At 46.5% G+C, this 22,963-nt stretch overlaps 2 protein-coding genes across 4 annotated transcripts in view; one reads left to right on the forward strand and one right to left on the reverse strand.

Annotated features, from left to right (window-relative positions):
- Positions 1-22,963, forward strand: part of Ack-like (activated Cdc42 kinase-like) — a 216,777-nt gene that overhangs the window by 137,290 nt on the left and 56,524 nt on the right. The window lies entirely within an intron of this gene.
- Positions 18,733-19,887, reverse strand: LOC143894851 (uncharacterized). Its single transcript, XM_077401496.1, has one exon. It carries the CDS (start codon positions 19,513-19,515, stop codon positions 18,733-18,735), a length of 783 nt encoding a protein of 260 aa, XP_077257622.1. The 5' UTR covers positions 19,516-19,887.

A 22,963-nucleotide genomic window follows, 5' to 3' on the forward strand; every position in this document is an offset into this window, starting at 1 on the left:
AATTTTTATCCACTAACAAAGACGAATTTAACTACGGTTATTTAACTACGGCAAGAAATATGTAAAATTTGATTTAACAATTATGATATGTCTTACAATTAATATCCTTTGTTTAATATGAGAATTTCGTTAAATGTGTGTGTGTATATATATATATACATATATATATATATATATGTGTGTGTGTATTCAAATGTGCGTGCGCGCGTACACACACACACACACACACACACACACACACACACACACACACACACACACACACACACACACACACACACACACACACACACACACACACACACACACACACACACACACACACACACACACACACACACACACACACACACACACACACACACACACACACACACACACACACACACACACACACACACACACACACACACACACACACACACACACACACACACAATATTTTTAAATTAAGTACGTATATATATATTATATTTATATATTTGTTGTATAATATTACACTACGTTCTTCTTATGCTATATAAAAAGGCATAACATATATAATAATAATAAGCATTGTACATACAAACTATTATTTCTAAATTATTATTTTTTCTTATACTGTTTCAGAATGAATTTTTTTCAATGAAAAAAAGGAAGCAATACGTCATAAGTTATTTTTACATGACAAAATTTTTATCACTTTTGTTGAGTACATTTTCCGAACGCATATTTCAAAACTTTGTAGAAAATTAGTATCGACCTGAATATTTATGAACGTGTTAGAATGCAAACAATTTTTAATACGAGTAAAATTATTCTGATTATGATTGTATTTTATTGACAACTGTCAATTTTAGTTGCAGTAATAGCTACGCATTGTTATCGTGTGTAGCACCGTGAAATTGTGCTAACAAAAGTTAAGAACGGGATACAATATTATACACTTTTGCGTGTTTTTGTTCATATTTATTTAACGGAGCTAAATAAGAACTGACGAAATCTACCTATAAGTAACGTTACAAGTGATGTTACTTACGGTTAAGATTAGCAATTGTAATATGGATGTGCATCTCCGCGATACATTCAAATAATGTACTTACACGCGTACCCAACAATCGACAATATTTTTACAAATTATTATTATTAAATATATATGTAAAATCTGAGTTAAGCAAGAATATGTGTAAGCAGGGATATCAAATTTTTGACGAAATGCATAAGACCTCGAGAATAGTAATGAAACTAATAATATAAATAATAATAAGTATAATAATAATATTAATAATAATAATAATTAAGTTAATGCCATGTTTCTCACAGAGAAAAAAAATGGAGAGATGTATGGCATAAGCGGTTAATAATTTTTGAAGTATGCTGTATTTTGTAGAGACCCTATAATAAGAGACTGGCTATAAGACAGCAAGTTTTGATTGGTCCGCCAGTTTTGTTAAAAGCAAGAGAACAGAAAGAAAAAGAGATACAAGAGAGAAAGAGAAAGCGATATGAATATATATCTTTCTTTCTCTCACGATTTTGACAAAACTGGCCTTATGGCCAGTTTCTATTATTATAGGATCTCTAGTATTTTGGACTTTTGGTTCAAATTTTTCTACAGAACTGTTGTATTACATTGGAATTAAATTTTGGAATTAAAATGAATAACTGTGTAGGTTGAAGACAGAAAAATATGTCGTATTAATTATAAAATTTATTACAGAATAACATGAGTTGACAATTGACGAATAGATCTATTTTAGATATGATTTCATATTTAAGGATCTTATGAGGTATGAATTTAATCTACTATTATTCTAACATTAAAAATTCAGCATACATTAAAAAGAACAATTGGCCGCCAATTATTTAGGAAGCAAATGCGTTCGATTCTCTCCGCTCGATTAGAGATAAGTAAAACACATTTTGATACACGATCTTTGTAAGGCAAAACACGAAAAGGTTTTTGTACATTTTTATATATTATGCGCGAAAGCACAACAATTCTTTTTATATATGCTGTATTTGCGATAATATATCATATGTACATATATATATATATATATATATATATATATATATATATTATATATATATTCTTTTATCCTATTTCACATGCAACGGAAACACGATATTCCTTTTTATGATGTTTAAGGAGAAAGTTTATTTGAAGATAATCAAAATATCAATTTTTTATTCTTTGAAACTAAATTGTTTTTTGCACATATTAAAGTATATAAAATAATTTTTTAATATGTTTAAATATATAAAAAAAAAAGATTGTACGTATAGTCCTTGTACATTGTATGAATGGTTAAAAATGGATGAAAAATTTTCTAATTATACATATCCCACATAGCAAAATATATCACCAAGATATCTGGAAGATATCTGAATAACAAAATATCTGATTGTGCAATACTTATCGAGATATCATGAGAATATCTCAGAGACATCTGCAAGATTATAAAAAGCCATGATAATTTCATCTCAGATGTGATATCTGATTCTGCACATATATCGGATATCTATGCCTTATTTAAAAGCAGATATATTATATACAACTTAAAGCAAGAAGAAAAGAAAATCTTTTTAAATTCTCGATTTATGAAATTAATTCTTTTTCCGTATTATTTCTCTGTTCTAAAATGACTCTTAAGAGTTCAAAAGAAATTCTGCACTTTTATGTCTTCAATTCTGAGTCCTTCTTCAGATATAAAAGAAGTTCTTTTCATAAGAATTCGCAATAAATTCAAAATTATGCTTCGATACTATTCCAATATATGGAGCATTATCTGAACGCTAATTTGTATCTGAAGAAGAATAAGAAAGAATCCTTTATGATTTATCTAAAAAGGATTTATCAAAAACCTTCTGATCCAGTTTTTGTCTCAGGAAGAACATAAAATGTACTAGGTACTGGATTTTGCCATCTCTGCACTGTGTAATATCTCGGAGGTATCACAAAATATTAGAGCCAAGTATCTCACAGGTTCGCCTTTTATCCTAGTGCGTAAGAATTTTTGCTTAGGAGAAGGTACCGGCGCATGTAGCCGTCGTGGCAGCGCATGTTACTAGCGCTCGCCTGAGCGAAAATTTTTTAAGTCTCCTCGCGGCATGTTGCTTTCGTGCCGCGGTCGTTACCTCCGGCGCAGCCCGAGCAAAAGTTTTTTAAGTCCCTTTGCGGCGTGTGGCTTTCGCCGGGACGAATCAGTACGGCGTCCAAGTCTTCTCGGATTGTTTTATTGGCTACAAATAAACGAGTTGATCTTTATAAAATATAAGAACTAACTGTGAATCGGCCATATATTCGTATGCATATATTGCAGAGATATCTTTTTCAAAGATATAATGTAATATCAATATATAATGGTGTCCTGCAGATATTCTGTAAGTAGTTATATAAATAAGAGTTCTAGGCCGGGGATCTCAGGGGGGGTGAGGGGCGGGGGGAGGGAAAGGACTCGCGGCCGAGGGGTCTGCCGGGGGGGGACACTCTAGCGCCGCCGTCCTCCGAGAGGGGCGGGGGGGGGACTTTAGCGCCGCCGTCATCCGTGGAGGGGGGAGGGGGGGTGATCTGCGTTTCCGCCATATGATTGGTGGGGGGAAGGGGGAAGGGCTTCGAGATAGAGGAGGTCCTAGGGGGGGGGGGGAATCAGGCGAGCGCGTCGAGACATGTTCGATAAACAAATGCCGCCTCGCGTCGATGTTCGGCCGATAGTATTTATAAACAGATGTCATTTTACACTTCAAATGCGAGCGAGCGTCTATGGCAGGCTGCTATAATTTATGACTTGTGACTAGCGTGACACCGCGGTCCTTTTCACTTTTCTTCGTAGGAAGAGCCGCTTATCGATGTTTCGCGGCGCTATTCGGTTATGGCGTCGCACGTTACAAAGGCGAGCGCCGATGACAGGCTGCTAGATTTTATAAACATTAGACGGCATAAGCGCGGCAACGCGACTCAATAACGAATATCATCTCGCACTGTGGATGGCCGAGCATCGATGGTCGACGTAGGTACTCGACCAAAAATTTTATGACTTAACCGTCGCGGTTTCTCCTCTTTATTTTTCTGTCTTAGGAAGAGCCGCTTATCGGTGTTTCGCGGCGCCATTCGGTTATGGCGTTGCGCGTTACAAAGGCGAAATATCGTATATAGATATACAGTATAATAATGTATATAGATTTTCTCTCTCGCTCGCGTTCTCTGTCGCTCGCGTCTCTTCGTTCGCGTCCTCTCTCGCTCGCGCCCCTTCGCGTCTCTTTTCATTATAATAAATAATTGGGAGAAGGAAAGATAATTTTAGATACAGTGATATGCATTTTAATATATACATTTATTTCTCATGTAATGCATCATGTACAATATTATCTGCAGCATACGCCAACAGTTCACAATCAATAATTGAATTCTTATCATAAAATTCACGCAAGATTCTAACTGCATTACATTTATCGGTGATACAATTTTGACGTAAAATGATTAAAAATTGTTTAAATTTTTCACTTACACCATGAACATTTTGGCATAGTTGAAAATACACATTCTCGACGCAATGTTCTAGTTCGAACAAGAAGAGTACGGTTGACGGTTTCATGTACAAGCTGGTGTCGCACGAGGCCAATTTTACAATATTTGCGTCACGTATTTTAACGAGTTCCAGATCTCGAAACGCTAGCGATGATGGTCCTGCATGCGATGGTGACTGCACGAGTTGCTGAATATCTGCACGTCTTTCGATGAACGTCACCCACGTTGCATGAGGCAGAATTATCCGATTGCCTCGGTTATCGCCAATATGTATATCCACAGAGGACATAGGTCCCACGTTGATCCCAATATCCAAATATTTATAAGCTGTTGCTGTCAATGCGTGTCGTCTGTCTAGTATACGAACCGTGCGACGCTCCAACGAAATGCTATAGAAAAAAAATAATGAGATTACTTTCAAAATAATACAATTCGCAAAAAAGATATAAAAAAAATATAAAGCTCTATACATTATACAAAACTTACTTGTTTTCACACGTTGGAGTTTCAACATCGGGAATCGGCACGTAATAATTCATACGTCTACTGCCACTGCTGTTACCGCCGTTGTTTCCTCCAACGGAATACATTCTTTCTCTCGGTTATGAGAAGCGGACCGTTTGCACAAGCAGTCGATACGAGACTAGTCGTATAAAATTAATCGAGTATACGCGACAGCACCCACTATAACCCTTCCAAAAAACTATGATAAAGGAGGGGGAAAATAATGTTTCTGGAACGCCCAATTAGCGCTCTGAAATTTAGGAGAGGGGACTAAGGATGTTTTTTCTTTATTAAGACGTATACCCCCCCCCCTCCACATGACATCAACCGATAAACATATTCAAACATGTTCGTCTAAAACTGATACCCCCTCTCGAAGCTATCGAGTTAGGATTCGTCACGTATACCTACTTATTCTTTAATTTTGTACACTATTGACTAAAGGGGAAAGGAAATTAAACATTGTAAAATTTACACATACATATAAATTTTTTTTTTTTTTTAAGACATTTTTTTCTGGCGTTTCGACCACCAGTTAAATATTTTTAATAAATTTGCAACGCGCAATTCTTAACGTGTTTTTCACATCGCATAGTATTGGTAGCATCTAGAATATTTAAAGATTCGATATCTTCGTAATCCGCATCTAGAGTCTCGATGTTTAGGTTTCTCGCTTTATTCTCAAGCAGATCCACCAGCAATTCTCGTTTCTGGCATCCCTTGACGTACACGAGAGTCGGCATCTTGTCGTCGTCGTCGTCGTCGTCGTCGTCGTCGTCATCGTTGTCGTCCTCTTCCTCACCGAGCCCGACGACGAAACCTTGCAGGTCGACGAACGTTGGTGCAGGCATGAAGAGATATCTCTTTTTCTTTGATGCGTGAATCGAGAGGAATGACGCGCGTTTCGCGACACTGATTTTTATATTTTGCTCCCCTTTTTTCCCCTCTCATAAATTTGTATCGGGAGTTAAAGAGAGAGAAAATTTTCGTTGACGTTGCCGCGAACACTCATACTATTTTGCGCACTACGTTGGTCAACGGATTGTACTCGATCACGCGATCGTGTATAATGAGACAGTACGCGGTGGTATTCGACGGTACGTTCTCCATGCAATCGAATTCTAGTCTGACATCCACGGTGGCGTTTTTGACGGATTCGTTTTGTCGAGAGCAATCGATGATCACGAACGGGCCGTTACGTAGAAAAGTCGAAACGGTGATACTCGGCTTGAGATATTCGTATCCGTAATAGCCCTTGCAGAAACGCGCGTACATATCGTACAGAATCGCCCATCTGTGTGCCCAAAGTCCAAATTCAAATAGTCGTACGGATAGACTTCCGAGTTTAGGTAGAGTTTCACGTTGGTCAATTTGCAGTCGTCGAATCGGCTCGTGTCCGCGGACATGACGTTCTTCTGACCCGTTTGCAGAGCGAAGACGACGTATCGCGGTTTCTCGAGCTGAGTCGCGGTCTTAATGGCCCACGAGTGCTTGGTCGTGTTCTGCAACAGGGGATAATCGTACAGATCCCACGAACGGAAACCCATACTTAGATATCGTCCGTTTTCCAAGGTGCGCAGCATCGACAGCTTGTTGACCTCGCTCAACACCACGTGAGGCATTCGCTACTGTATCTTGAGTAGTTTGACAGTAGGCTCCCCATCAGAAAATTGTTGTCGGTGCGCGATCGTATCAAGATTAATTCGTGACGAACGTTGATCACCACGCGTTTGTAATCCTCGCAAAATCCCAGTAACAGGTTGAGCGGTACGCAGAAATTGAAATATCCGTTCGCGTTATTATGTGGTTCCCAGCCCGCGTTTCGCAGGATCACGCTTCTGTCGGACGATACCGTTACGTAGTTCTTGAGCGTGCTGGTTATTCCTACGTTTCTGCAATGATCAATTTCGACACCGTCGAGCTCGTATCGAATTTCATCGAACATGAACGCGACGCAATTATTCCCCAATACTACGTTATCGGCTTGGCCGGCTGCTCTGGTCACCGTCAATGTTCCTTCGACGTAGAGAAAACTTTCGCACGGCAACGTATACAGATCCTGCTGTTGTATGGGTATTCGTATCTCGTCGCTATACTCGAACGTTGTGTTGGCGTACGGGTTGTACGTGTGAGTCTCGATCTTGACGATGCGATCATCAAAGACCGGCTCGCTTCCGATGTTAAGAATTTCAGTCATCGTTCAGATGTTTCGTACCGCGAATCCCAGAGATTGTAAAAATTTAACGTTCGATGCGTTGAGCTTCTTTCTCGTCTCTGTTTTCGTCTCAGTTTTAACGCTACCGAATGTCGATTTGATGATATTGTCGATCGTCGCAGTCGTAAAAATATTCTTATTTGTCGCGTGCTCCGAGTCGTTCAACACGAGCATGTCACACGTCGCGCGTTATCGCTGTAGCCGTCGTACGTGCAATCTGACGGTGATCTCTTTTCCTCGAAAATCGAGCAATCGTCCGTCTTGATCCGTGACGCGTATCGTTAGATCCGTAACGCTTCGCGCGATGATCGGCAGATAAATGATCTGCGCCGGCGTTTCCGATATCTTATATCCCGGTGGTACGCTCGGTGAAAATTCGTGTATCGTGTGAACACGTTTGCCGTTGCTTTACGCACCCGCGATTACGTTACACTTGTAACGATGCGCCCCGAAACTCATCATTCCCGGCGAACATCAACCGGATGCCGCCCGGCCAAACACCCGCCGGGCGAGACAAGGCACGATGTGCCTTTTTTTAAACTAGCCATTGCGCGTATCAGTCCGCAAACGGACTTAGCGCGGCAACCGACTTGGAGCGCCGAGCGATGCCGAAAACGGCCAAGAGCCGCCGAACGCAATCGCGGCGTCGGGACGCCAACTTCCCGAACGCTCCACCGTTCCATCCCGGCGCGCGCGATTGCCGTCGCGTATACCCCCGCCACGCCAACATGCCGTCGCGGGCGTATATAAACCGAGCAATGTTGCTCAGTTTTAGATTCCACCGTGAGCTAGCAAACCGATCCGACCGATTCTCCGCTACTCACGGATCCCGAAATCCCACAGTCGGACAACCAGGAGGTAGAGAGTGTTCTCTGCCTCTGCCGAGTGAAGCATCTAGGCGGTTGACTCGAACTTCCATACGCACACCAGTGACACCGGAGTGAACTAGGGTAAGAGAGTTCTTCTCTTACTCGCCAAGGGTCTTGGCTACCCGGAGCCGCCTCACGCCTACACGAATCGGTGCGCCAGGAGATAAAGAGTACTTCTCTATCTCCGCTAAGGGTCTTAGCCGCTCGATATCGCGTCCCATCGAGATCCTAACGCCATATGCGCTCACTGCCGCCGCTATCCAAGCCGCGACCCCGCGTCACCCGCGCCGAAATCGTACACCGCACTTCAGCGAGTCCGCGCGCCCGCCGTTCCGCAAAACTCCGCGATCTCCGACGTTCGTAAACTCCGCGATATTTTTACGTCACCGCCCTTGTAACCGCGTCCGCGATCTATTGTACGTACCCAGCGACTCCGCGATATCCGCATATCACCGCCGTTAAAAACCGCATTCGCGATCTTCCGCACGTATCCATCGACTCCGCGATCATTGTATGCCGCCGCTATCGTAGCAGCGACCGCGATCTTGTGTACATATCCGCCGCTCCCGCGAGCATCTCTATGTATTCACGCATAATTGAATAAACCTTATTCTGTTTTGTTATATTTTAACCGAGTCTTGTGTCTTCCTCCGCGCCTACTCCGAACCCTGACCAGCCGCGAGCTAAATCCGCGCTTCGGAAGCTAGGTTGTTTTATGGCGCCCGAACAGGGACTGGACCGAAAGGCTCAGGCACGGGTAAAATGAAGGCGTATTATTATCGGCTGACCAAAGCCGAGCTAATAATCGAACTCCAGACCCTCGGGCTCGACGACGAGGGCACGCTCGAAGAGCTTTGCAACCGATTAAACCAATTTATCGACACCCACCCCGAGATGTTCCAGAAAACCGCGTTAGAAAACAACCCCCCGCCGCCTCTGACACTGACCGTACCCGCCGCGACATCACCGGTGACCATAATTCCGGCCGACCGCCCATCGCCCCCCGCACTCCCCACCACCCAGATCATGGACCAAATGCGGAAATGGGGACTACACTTTGAGGGGAAGGACCCCTGGGCGTTTCTCGAGCGCATCGACGAACTTTGCGCCGCGTACGAATTCTCGGACAAACACTGGCTCCGCGGATTACCCGAACTCCTGCAAGGAGACGCGCTCCTTTGGTACCGTAACAACCGCGACGGATGGTTCGATTGGCACGACTTTATCGCGGACTTTAAGGAAACATTCTTACCGCGCCGGTACCGATTACAGCTCGTTAACGAGATCCGCAACCGTACGCAAAGGGACGGGGAGGCCTACATGAAATACGCGACACACCTACTCACGCTCATGCGACGGGCGGGGGGATACTCCTCCGAGGAGCAGGTCGAGCAGTTATATGAAAATTTGCACCCCGATTACCAGAGCCGCATCTGCGGGGCGACGTCAATAACCCTCGCGACCTCCAGCAGCGAGCCAGCGAATACGAGAGGTTTCAGCAAAATCGGAAGAAACGCGCCCCCGCGAAAACCAATACCGCCGAAACGCCAATCGCCGCCGCCGCGTACAACCGATGGGAATGCTGCTGGAGGTGCAAACAACGGGAACACACCCGATTCGATTGCCGTCGACCCGCACAGAAGTTCTGTTCCCAGTACGGCAAGGATAGGGTTCTCACCAAGGACTGCCATCCCCCGCCGGGAAACGCCGCCGGGACCGCGGAAGCCCGGGCCGCCCCCCGGTCCTCGACGTAAAATTTTTTCCGCGGCCGCACCTTGACATCCAGGTAAACGATAAACCGCTCAGGGCACTGCTCGATACGGGATCCGAAATCTCATTCGTAAACGAGAACACCGCGCGACTCGCGCAAAACCTAGGCTTCACGATCATCCCCGACGAGAAGGAGGTACAACTAGCCAACGGCCACCGCGTCGTCCTCCCCGGCCGCGTCCGGCTACCCGGCCAAACCACGAGACGCACGATCTGACATGAATTTTCAATTATGCCAAATCTAGCGAGCGCAGTGCTCCACGGAGTAGATTTTTGGGCAAAAATCGGCCTCGCAGTACCCGCGCCAGCTAAACCGATAACGCCGCAAAACACCCCCGGGACGGCCGCGACCGAGGGGATTGCACCGCGCACACCGACCGAGGAAATACGGTTGCGAGAATGTCTCGAGCAAGAATTACCGCTTTTCGAAACCCTCCGCGGGCCCACCGACCGAGCGGCGCACAACATCCGCCTAAAGCCGACCGCCAGTCCGATTATACAAAGATACTGGCTCCGCAACTCGGCCGTGCAGGCCGTTATCGACAACAAAGTCGAGAAAATGGAGCGAAACGGGGTAATAGAACGCTCCCACAGCGCCTGGAGCTCGCCCGTAGTCGTGGTCCGAAAGAAGGACGGCAGTTACCGATTTTGTATAGATTTCCGGAGGGTCAACGACGCAACCGAGCCCGACGCCTACCCGCTCCCTCAAATTACCGCCACCCTCGATAAATTACGCGGCGCGAAATACTTTACCACGCTCGATCTGAAAAGCGGCTACTGGCAAGTACCGCTCACACCGACCAGTCGACCCATCACCGCGTTTACGGTACCCGGGAAAGGGCTCTTCCATTTCAAAGTAATGCCGTTCGGCCTGCACTTTGCCCCCGCCACGTTCCAACGGCTTCTAGACTCCGTGCTCGGACCCGAATTAGAACCCCACGTGTTCGTATACCTCGACGACATCATAATAATTAGCGAGACATTCGAAGAACATCTTCGAATCCTACAGGAAGTCTTTCGACGGCTTCGCGACGCGAACTTAAAACTCAATCCGGCCAAATGCCAATTCTGCGTAGACCGCCTACAATACCTAGGACATATCGTCGACCGAGAAAGGATACGCACCGACCTCGAGAAAGTCAAAGCCGTCGCTCAGTGGCCGCGGCCACAAATCGTAAAGCAAATACGACAATTCCTAGGCGTCGCCTCCTGGTACCGGCGATTTATACAAGACTTTGCGATTGTCGCCGCGCCCCTCACCGCGTTAACCCGCAAACACGCCCGGTGGGCATGGGGCGAGCCGGTCGCGAGCCGGTATCCCCTCTCAATCGAGAAGCCGCACCAAAAACCGCCGCACCGCCGCCAGACAAAACGCGCCGACATCTCGAGGAGGCCTTTGAACTCGCGAGAATACATCTCGCACACGCGTTCCAGCGACAACAGAAGTATTATAATCTACGACGACGAGCGTGGACACCAAAAATTGGAGACTGGGTATGGAAGCGCGAGTACCCACTCTCCAATAAAGCCGCAGCATTCAACGCAAAACTCGCGCCGAAATTCAGAGGCCCCCTCGAGGTGCGACGTATAGTATCCCCCGTAATTGTAGACCTACGCGATAAGAGCGGCAAGTGGATCCGACATATCCACGTGCAAGACTTGAAAGCCGCGCCGGAAACCCCCCTCCAGGCGACGAGACCGGGAAAGTAGATGCCGAAACAGACAGCGAAAACACCATTGACGCCGACAACGACACCGAGGACAACAATGAATATTAAAACAAGGCCCTATACCCCCTCCCGGACACCCGCTAAACAATAAAGAAAAGACTGGCTATATAAACGAGTCTTGAAGTCGAAAGACACACTCGAGTCAAATTTCCCGAGATGGAAACAACCACGACCGAGAAAAGCATCCTCGAGGAAATCGAGGAACTCCTCGCCGAGCCCGCCACTTACGACCCGGCCTGCCCGGATTTCGGGGCGACCTGGACGAAGCTGTTCACCACGGGATCCGCCGCCTCCGCTGCCGCTGCCGCCGAGGCCTCGAGGCCCGCAGCAGCTCCACCGTCACGCAAAAACGTGCTGACGGTCGGATGCATGGTCCAGAGATCGGACCACCAGCATAGGCGGAAAATGGAGTGGCTGACGACCCCACCACCACCGAGGCCGGCCCGCCGCATCACCGCAGCAACGTACCTGGCGCGCAAAACGACCGCCGCCCAGCCGATGCCACCGCCGATTGCACCACCGGCCATACCACCGGCGGAACCACCGGCCGCACTACTGGCCGCCCCGCTGGCCGCACCGCCTGCCGCATCACCAGCCGCAGAGACGCAGGCACTCCGGCCCGTAGGCCCGCGGGCAACCCCAAAGATCCCGGTACAAGTGGAGCCGGGCCACGTCATCCTGGTGCCCCATGGAGCCGTCCACAACACCCGGGAGTGGAAAACCACGGAGAGGGGCTACAGGTGGCACGTACGATTCAACCATGTGGGGACAGTCCAAAAGATCCGGAAATTACCGGCCAAGCCAAAGACCCGGATCTGAAGCGCCAAATTCGCGCCCTAAAAGGAAGGGAGTGATGTAACGATGCGCCCCGAAACGCATCATTCCCGGCGAACATCAGCCGGATGCCGCCCGGCCGAACACCCGCCGGGCGAGACAAGGCACGATGTGCCCTTTTTTAAACTAGCCATCGCGCGTATCAGTCCGCAAACGGACTTAGCGCGGCAACCGACTCGGAGCGCCGAGCGATGCCGAAAACGGCCGAGAGCCGCCGAACGCTTTCCGAACGCTCCACCGCTCCATCCCGGCGCGCGCGATTGCCGTCGCGTATACCCCGCCACGCCAACACGTCGTCGCGGGCGTATATAAAACGAGCAATGTTGCTCAGTTTTAGATTCCACCGTGAGCTAGCAAACCGATCCGACCGATTCTCCGCTACTCACGGATCCCGAAATCCCACAGTCGAACAACCAGGAGGTAGAGAGTGTTCTCTGCCTCTGCCGAGTGAAGCATCTAGGCGCCCTAGGCGGTTGACTCGAACTTCCATACGCACACCTGTGACACCGGAGTGAACCAGAATAAGAGAGTTCTTCTCTTACTCGCCAAGGGTCTTGGCCACCCGGTGCTGCCTCCCGCCTACACGAATCGGTGCGCCAGGAGATAAAGAGTACTTCTCTATCTCCGCTAAGGGTCTTAGCCGCTCGATATCGCGTCCCATCGCGATCCCAACGCCTTACGCGCTCACTCCGGCCGCTATCCAAGACGCGACCCCGCGTCACCCGTGCCGAAATCGTACACCGCACTTCAACGAGTCCGCGCAACGATTTACGCGTCGCGGGAGTTTTCGTGAAATTTCGCGTTTCAAAAACTCATGTATGGCTCGTATCTCGTACGATCTCTCGGGAATCATAATTTTCGTGTCATCCTCGTCGAAATAAAATTTATTGTTTGAAGAATTCACGTTCGGAATCGTTTGATAAGTCTCAAAACACGTTAGACCGAGTTCGTAGTCATCGTCGCTCAGATCCACTGCGGGAAAATAGTGCTCCGCGAGGATGCTGCTCTTTCCGGTCAGCGTGAACGTTATAGACATGTCGGCGGAAACCGTTAACGAATACTGAGTCACCACGGCGCACTGTCAGGCTTTAAATTAGCGTCGATCGTCCAGAGAAATTGCAGGTACAATTGTCCACAGATGTTCTGATCGTATCGTTGATAAGACGTGCAATTGTACTCGATTTTCGTCACGCTCGGCCCGAAATATCGCACCATTTTTTTCGGTGGTCGAAGATTGCCGAAACTGTCGAAATATACGACTCGATCTTCCCTCTTCGCGTACGCTACCCAATGAGTACCGGGACCCGCTGCATCGTCCAAATTCACGATACCGCTCTCGTTTCGACGTATGTACATCGCCGATCGGTAACGAATCACGCATGAAGACACCTCTGAAGAACGGTACGCGCAAACGCCTTGCCAGTCGATTCAATTGTACGTTAGTCGTAATACCCGCGGGCATATTTAACGTCTTTTTGACGTTTTTTTTTTTATTTTCGACGCTACTCCTCGCCCGCGTTTGTGCGGGCCGAGATACAGCCCTCGTCCGTATTTGTACGGAGCGAGATAAAGTCCGCGACCTTCCACGGCGCGATAGTGACGTTGCATCTCTTCCAGCTGACGCCGCTCGGCTTTGTTATCGTTCACGGCCTTTACGACTCCCGCCGCTCCGCCGGCCAGAGAACCGAGAACTCCCAACAATGGTAGAATCGGCAATACACCGCCTCGTTTTGCTGTCAGAAGTATCCGTTTTTTCATTAACTTTTTTTTCATCACCGTTTTCGGTTTTTTCGTTTTCAAGCCCATTCCGAGCTTCGTCTTAGCCTTCATAGTCGCCCAGACGGCTGTAGCGGCAGCTCTCTCTTTGAGAGTCGAATCTCTCGCGGTAATGCGTTTTCGAGCTTCCGCCGCGTGTCTCTCGCGTGAGATCGCGGTTACGCGAATAGGCTACGTCGTGCTCGCGATACGCCGCGTTCAATGGATTAATACCTTGATTGCCTCTCGCCAATCGTTCTTGTAAACGAGTTCCCGGACCGCAAAATTGATAGCTGGGAATGTGTAATTCGAACGGAAGTGCGTTTATCGCGCGATTTAACAGGCCTCCACCATTTTTTTTCGTTGACATTCGCCGCAATCCTTTATCATTGGCGCGGGACCGTCGATGTGCGTTCGCTGCCACGGTTGATTGTAATGTTCGTAACAGCGACGATATGCTTGAACCTCCAAATCCGCCTTTATATGTTCCGGAAGCTTGTCCCACACGTAGTGAACGTGATCGCCGCACGTTTGCAGCAGAACGGCTTTCGGCACAAATTGCAGCTGTTCGGCGCTCAAACCGCGAATATCGGAAGGTCTCGACAGTAGGACAAACATTTTTGCTACTGAGCGATTTGCGGTTCCGCTCGCCTATAAATAGGCGTTCGAGTCAGCCAGAAAGTCGGCAGTGTGGAAAGAAATGAGATTCGTGCGACAACCGTTGGCGATTCGCGTGACGAATTGCGACGACAGATCACGGTCGATGGGGGGCAACGTGGAGAAACGCAAGCACGTTACGATGTTACCAACTACTATACGCGCGATCATTTGCGGCCTTTCGAATTGCGGTTAAACCAACGTTTTGATTAGCTTGCTGGAAAGTCCGCACGGTGTACGTTTCGAAAACGTGTACGTGTACTCGAAATCGCTGCAACAGCTGAAATATCGATATTTGGGGAATTTGTTGACATCGATCGACGAAATCGGTTTTTTACGTTCTCCAATAACAGTAACGTCATTCCACCGAGCGACGCACGTCCAAACTCGATCTTCGTCTTCGATGACGTGGCGTGCGATAAGCAAGACGCTGTGAGAGAGTATTTCTCAATGGGCAGGCACTCGAGCGTCGACTCCTTCTATCTCTGTCAGACGTACGCGAGAATACCTAAACATCTGATACGGGACAACGCGAATCTGCTGATCCTGTTCAAACAGGATGGTACCAATTTGAAACACGTGTACAACGATCACGTGAATACCGACATATCGTACGATAAATTTTGCTCGTTGTGCCACGATTGTTGGCAACAAAATTACGGATTCGTAGTGATAGACAAGGACAGCGCGCTTTCCAACGGCCGATACAGAAAAGGATTTAACGTGTTCGCGATACCGTAAAAGCGATCAGTCGTTGCCGATACCTCGTCGGAGGTGAAACATTAGCGTTATTACAGAGAGAGAGATCGACACTCTGCTTTTTTTTTCCGCGATGGCTGCGATCGACGAAAGCGAAACGATTCGCGAACGCGAGAAGGTCGTGAAAAAGATTGCAAAGACGAGTAATTCGATTCGCAAGAAACTTCGCGCTTTGAAGACCGGTAAGATCGAGAAGGACATTGAGTTGGACACGCACTTTAAACCTCTCATCGGGCCGTTGAAAAAGATCGTTGACAACTCGAGCTTGTCGCGGTGAAAAAAGAGGAGCCGACGGAGAGCGACGCTGACGCGAAAATCGAACCGCTATCCGTTCAACAGCGCGGGGAGGAGGAGGAGGATGTTACACCGAAAAGAAAGAAGAAACGATCAGACTCCTGGCCGGATCTGTCATCGACACCGTGTAAATCTGATCAATCAAAACGACCAATAACCTCTACACCGATAACCTCTACACCGACACGAACCGTGCAACGTACAAGTCCCGAATTTCTTGAAACCGCGAATGTTTTCGAAACCACGGACGACTCGATTAGGACGACCGTTCATAATCGGTTGCAAACGTCGGAGGGTCGAAAATGGTTTATAGAATCGTTGGAAGATTACTTGGGTCCACTGAGCCGAATTTACATCGCAGATGTTTTGGGCGCCTGTCCAACGATGGACATAGCGTACGGCGTTTATCTCGGCAATAATAAATTGATGCTCGGTAATAAAAGTTTTGACGTGGACAAAGCGGATAACATTTATATCGACGGCGTACGATACGCCGGCACACCCGGTATTTACGAGTTGATCCTCAAAAAAATACCCGATGACACGATCTACACGGAGGACGATAAGATCAAGTACAGGAGCATACTGTTGGCAACGAGTTCTCATAAATACAAGCATGATCTTCTCGGACGACTAAAGGGCAACGTGGGATTCAAGTATCGATTTGTAATCTCACCGTTGATGTCTACCGAATCTAAGAAGAAAAATCCGGAAAGGGATTATCCATGCCTTGCGCGATGACGCTAACGGACAATAAGATCGACTACGTGCACTGGGACGACCCCAACGAGCTGGTGGATCGTCTGCGATTGCTCGACGCTTCGCGTCAAGCTGGCGACAATGCTCACGACAACGAGATCATGTCGATCATCGAGGAACTTTGCGAAGCCGGGTTTATTATAAATTAAACCATGTGACGGCGATCCGTTTAATCAGCGTCGAAATGCCGATCAACAAATTTGGATTGTTCGAGCACAGCGGAGACGCGACGAATGCCATTTCGTACCATCGGTGGAGCGGATTAATGAGAAATTTCGTGCGCAATAACGCTCTGTGCCGCACTGCCACGGACTTTGACGCAAAGTCGCGCAAGATTCGTCGCGTAGCGCAATCTGAAACTGACGGTGACGCGGTTAACAAACTGTACGTTGATCAATTCTTTAAAATGTTGAACAATCAACGAAAAGAATCAGACGAGAAGCTGACTGCGTTTGAGAAGGATCTGCAAGCGTTACGGACTGCAATAAACAAGCTTCGCTATTCGACTACCGTTGAATCGGACGCGACAACAAACAACAACAACAACAATGGACAAACTGTTCAGCAGAAACGACTATCGAAAGGCGTTGAGTGAAGAGAAGCAACGGTTCATTAACGACGGCGAGGAACAGCAACGAACGATTCGAGAACGGTTGTCGGACGGCTGTCTAGCGGTTCGTGAACGGTTGTCAGACGGTTGTCAAACGGTTCAAAAATAGCTTAAAAACGATTACGAGCGGTTTAGAAACAGCTGCGAACTACGCGGAGACAGGAAAAGCTACAAACGGCTAGAGAACGTCGACGACGACGACGACGAATGGAAATAAACGGCTAACAAACGGCCAACGAGCAGTTATAAACGACAACAAAAACATGACATCGCTAAAATCCGACGGACGTAAAAATATCGAGAAGCAACGACTCGTCGAAGAACTGCACGCTCCGGCGAGAAGAAATTTTCCCCGAAGACACGTCATAATGCGAGGGTACGATGACCTGTGGCAGGCTGATATCGTCGAGATGCGTCCGTACTCACGTTTCAACGGAGGCTACCACTACATACTTACCGTCATCGATGTGTTGAGCAAGCACGCGTGGGCCGTGCCACTCAAGGGTAAAGGCGAAAGCGAAACAGCTAATGCTGTCGCAGAGATCATTCGACACAGTGGGAGGTGCCCTAGTAACCTACAAACCGATATGGGGAAGGAATTTTACAACACCGATGTGCAACGTCTCGTGAGGAAACACGGCATCAATCATTATTCCACATATTCGGTATTGAAGGCATCGGTCGTCGAGCGATTCAATCGCACGCTCAAAAACGACATGTGGAAGATGTTTACGCTCAATGGAAATTACAAATGGGTCGACGCCTTGCCGCGACTCGTATCGGATTACAACACGCGCAAGCATCGAACCATCGGCATGCGTCCCGTCGACGTTACCCCCGCGATCGCCGAAAAACTCTTAGCTACCGTATACAACGCGATAAAAATCGCGGGTCCGGCAAAGTTTAAAGCGGGCGACTCGGTACGCGTCAGCAAATACAAGACGATTTTCGAGAAGGGTTACACGCCGAATTGGACCACCGAGGTGTTTAAGATCGTTAAAGTGCAGCGTACCAATCCCGTAACTTATCTACTCGAGGACTATCGTGGAAAATCCGTCTCTGGAGGGTTTTTCAAACACGAGTTGCATCGCGCGACTTATCCGGACGTGTATCGCGTGGAGAAAGTACTGCGCGAGGAGCGACGAGGTTTACGTTAAATCGCTGGGATTCGATGGATCGCACAACTCATGGATATCCAAGGATAATGTTATTTAATTTTGGGCAAACTTTTTTATTCATAACATAAAAATATGCAATATGTAATACATGTAAATGTTTGAAATATGAAATACACATAAAGTATGTGAAAAACACATATGTGTGCAATATATTTATTTATTAATATTCTTTCCAATACTGTGTAATATAACACTCACAATACGTTACTACATACATTCATACGTTATACTATACATACGTTATACTGTACATACATTATACTATACATACGTTATACAATACACACGTTACAAAGGTATTTGATAATGTCCCCACGGTAACGTATCGGTCGAATTAGGTATAATATATCGCTTGTCGTCGTACGGACACAGAGCGATTTTTGTTTCGGATACGGTGTACACCTCGTGTTTTTCGGACCTTATGCAAGCCTGCTGTCGCTTCATTTCAATTTGGTCTTGCAGACACCTCGTGTAATCGTCGAACGTTATCGACCTGGCTACGACGTTGCTCTTAACACCTTTCGCTTTTTTACAGTCTTTTTTACCGTCCACTCGCAAGGTATACATCTTCGTCCTCAGTCTGACGAATTCGGTCATGATCGCACCGTTGTTTTCATCTTTCATTAAGCCCGGAATTTTTTTATTGGCGAGTGGGATACCGTACGCGTTGTTGATCGCGTAATCGCTCGTGTCGAATTTAGCGATATCGCGTTTCATGTTCTTGTACACATCCTCGCACTCTACGTGATATATCAGACTGTCCGTATCTGTGTACATAATTCTACACTTGTCGCGATACAGGGGAGACATGTACTCGTGATGAAATTCGTACAAACAGACTTTCGATATGTCGAAAATGCACATGCCGACGTAAATAGGTTTGTCAAATTTAACCTCGAGTTTTCGCAGTTTAACGGCTATCAGATTTTTCGAAAAAACGCTCCTGCTGTGAAAATTTGGTTTTGAGATCAGTGCCTCCGCGCCGTGTCTACCGTTCCACTTTGTTAATAATTTTACATCAACGTGATTTCGAACGTTCTCCATCGTTTTCCCGAAAACCGCGTTGTTCATCAATTTATACAGATTTTTCTCGAAATCGTTTTTGGCCAGTGTTCTAAATTTTGTATTAAGTTCGATGTAATTGCAGAGCCATGGAGATTGAGCGAATTGTAATACGCGATGAATTTTTGTGATGCGAAGACCGTGGCGCGTGCATTGCTGTAGGTTGCGGTAGTGTATGACATAACGCTTCTTATCGTACAACGTGGCAAGAAGTTTGTCCTGCCGTTTGCCGGGTGGTTTATCGCGCGTCGGACAGAACGGTAAGTCGGCGTGCGCGTCGTGTTTATTCTGCGGATACTCTAGATCGACTTCAAGAATGAAACCCGTGGGCGAATCCAAAGCGATCGCGCTAAACTCGAAATTCGAGACGTTTTCGACCCATCAAAAGTCTGCATAAGGCAATGGTTGACACATTGCCCAGCCGTACAAGTTGTTTACGTCGAAATACATCAGGTATGACGATGGTTTCGATGTATCGTAAGATTGCATGTACCTGTTATTGGCCAGCGTTTATCTGTTTGAACATTGACTCAAACCGCCACGAATACCGCGTTCGATGAACATGACCATGTCAATGTCCGTGAGCAGTTCGAAATTGATACCCGTATGCTTCAACATAGCGTCCCACGTAAACCCCGATAGAGTGTAATAATACGCCGGATCGAGTCCATAACTCGCGACGCAGCTATCGCAAAAATTTTTAAAGATATCGGTCAACATCAAGACATCGATCTTTAGATACAGATCGCTGTAGTCACCGAGCGTTCGAATGGAGAACCGCTGCTAGACGTTGACGGCTTGCGCGTAATCGCTCTCGGATACGGTGTCGCCTGTCAATGAACTGTAAAACGAGTCGCGCGATAGTAAACACGCATCTTCCAACTTTTCGACGCAGTCAATGTACTCGTACGGAAAGACACCTTATCGCGTCAATAATTCGAAATTTTGGTCGGATAACGCGGAAAATTTTGAACGTATTATTTTTAACTTATCTTTATCGAGGAAGGATGCTAATTTTTCGAGACTCGTGCTAAGAAATTTGTACGAGTCAATGAATCTTAATTTGATGCAATTTTGGTAGTTTTTATCCTCAGTGCTTTTGACGTTTTTCGTAAATGAAATGTATTTTTCTTTCGTGATTGGAAATAATTCTACACGTCCTTTGTACGTGGTGGCAATTTCTTTTATAATAAAATGAGAATCATAACCCGATAAATTATGAAATACTATGGGAATGAAGTGAAAATTTTTATAATTTAAGTTACAATTAGAATGCGCGGGACCTCGATAATTGTCGGTCAAGTGACAGTGATCGCGTACGCGCACGTCGTCTGGCTCGAACCGTTTTTCGCACACGTGACAGTGCGTTGCGCTGTTAAACTTTTTCCACTCGTCTCGCGTAAAATCCGCCATGGGTATATTATTGGACAAGATGTTCTTTACGTCGTGTGCTAAACGTCTTAGTTCCTCGGCAAACCACGCGACGCAATCCTTATCGCGACGAAATAGATACGCGGATAACGAGTCGTCGTACGAGCACCGCACGTAGTATCCTATGCTAAATACCTGATGATGTTGAAACCTGAACGTGGACGTTGTCGGATCTGCATCCGTTTTCTTGAGGGTACATTCCAGGTTGTCGTATACGACATATGGAAGTCGTTCCTTCCTGCTGTGATTTTTGAAACTCAACCACTTGTCGCCCTCGCTCGGTAGTCGGATGGCACAGTTGTTTATCTCTCGGCAGTCTACACCGTGGGCTTCTAATTTCTCGCTCGAATGAAAATAATGTAAACATCTGCAAAAAAGAAAAAACACAATTTTGTAAGTTATTAAATAAAAAATAAAATTTTTTATAATTTTATTAAAAGTAGTATAAGTACTCACCGATCGCAAAAGTATTTCCGACCATTGTACCTGCTCAATTGCGAGCTCACGAGGCGGAATAAATTTTTTATCCACGTGAAATGTCCCACGTCGTCTCGCGGGTCCTGCACGTACAGCAGATTTACGTGCTTTTCTTTCTTTCGGTCGGTGGACCGTATCGGGAGAACGGTTGGCGTCTTCTCTCCCTCGATGGTATACACATTGATGAATATATTGTTGTGATTTTCAAAATTTTTAATCTGTTTCAAAATTATTGGAAACTCAATGTCTTGTAAATTTAATACATTTTTGTAATCAGGGTACGAGGATTCCCGATATGTATGATCCTTGACAGGATACAGTGCGGCGACCACTGACCACGCGAAGCATTGTCCGTAGAATGCACGTTGATCACAGTTTTTTTCAATTTAATTTTTTCCGGTAAATTGATGTAACATTCCGCGCGCAAAGGATTGTACTTGTTCATGTTCACTGTCAAATTGAGTATACGCGACAGCCCATCCGCTATCGCGTTCCTGAAACTCCTCGAGTTTCGCTAATGTGGGCTCGATAACGTGTAGCTTGTACCACTCGCGCAGATCGGACCGTTCGGACGAACGAAAGAGTTCACAGTTACTCGTGTTGAAACTTTTATTGTCACGTTTGTCACCCGTCACAAACTCGCCGTTGAACACGGTGTTGATCTATACACTTGCGTGTGTTTGCATGACGTTTTGCACATGATTGAGCACGATGACTTCGGCATCTTCGAGAAATTTTCGCGGTTCGATGTAATTGATATTTATCACTGCACGCCATTCGAACGCGGCATCAATCTCTCGCCACACGAGTCTTTCCGCGTTTTCGTTATCGCTACTACTGCCCGCCGCGTGCTCACCACCGATATGTACGAACCGTCTCTGTAATAGAGTCTTCGCACCATCGAGTCGCGCGATTCTTGCCACTAAAGATGACTTGTTTCCGACAGTCTGAGAGCCGTCTGAAACCCGCGGACGTTTGGAACGACAGTCTTCTTCGAGCTGCTCAATAAACTTCTCGCATCGCTGTTCCCATGCAAGATATTTGTCCAAGGTAGCGACTTGGTTGGATCCTTTCACCAGGTCGCGTTCCGTTTTATCGAGATGTTCCATGTTTTGTTTTAATACTGTCTTTTTTTTTTAAATCACGTCACATTTTTCGATGGAGCACTTGCACTTGACTCGATCGCACGCTGAACAATATTGTTTGCAATATTGAACGACATAGTGCGCAGACATAAACGGATAAGGAAAGAAGTAGGGGGTATTAAAATGATTAAGCTCCCAATTATCAATATCATCACGGTCACGTTCGAAGGTTCTTTGAAGCATCAATAGATGATTAGGATTATTGAGGTCATGGTACATATACATATGTGCCGAATTGTTCATCACCAATAATTCAACGTACTTCCCAATACCTGTATGAATCTTAATGTACAGTGCTTTACAACCACCATCCTCGATCTTCCGAAAAATTTCAATCGCCCAAAAGTGATAGTCCCAATAGCGCGGTTTAAAGTAATATGGCACGTCAGCACATCTTTCTTCCT

Source organism: Temnothorax americanus, unplaced genomic scaffold, assembly GCF_048541705.1.
Source record: "Temnothorax americanus isolate GAGA-0224 unplaced genomic scaffold, ASM4854170v1 Scaffold144, whole genome shotgun sequence".
Taxonomy (NCBI): Eukaryota; Metazoa; Arthropoda; class Insecta; order Hymenoptera; family Formicidae; genus Temnothorax; species Temnothorax americanus.

Excerpts from the sequence above, each read along its gene's own strand:
- LOC143894851 (XM_077401496.1), bottom strand. The coding sequence starts at position 19,515 with ATGAACAACGCGGTTTTCGGGAAAACGATGGAGAACGTTCGAAATCAC.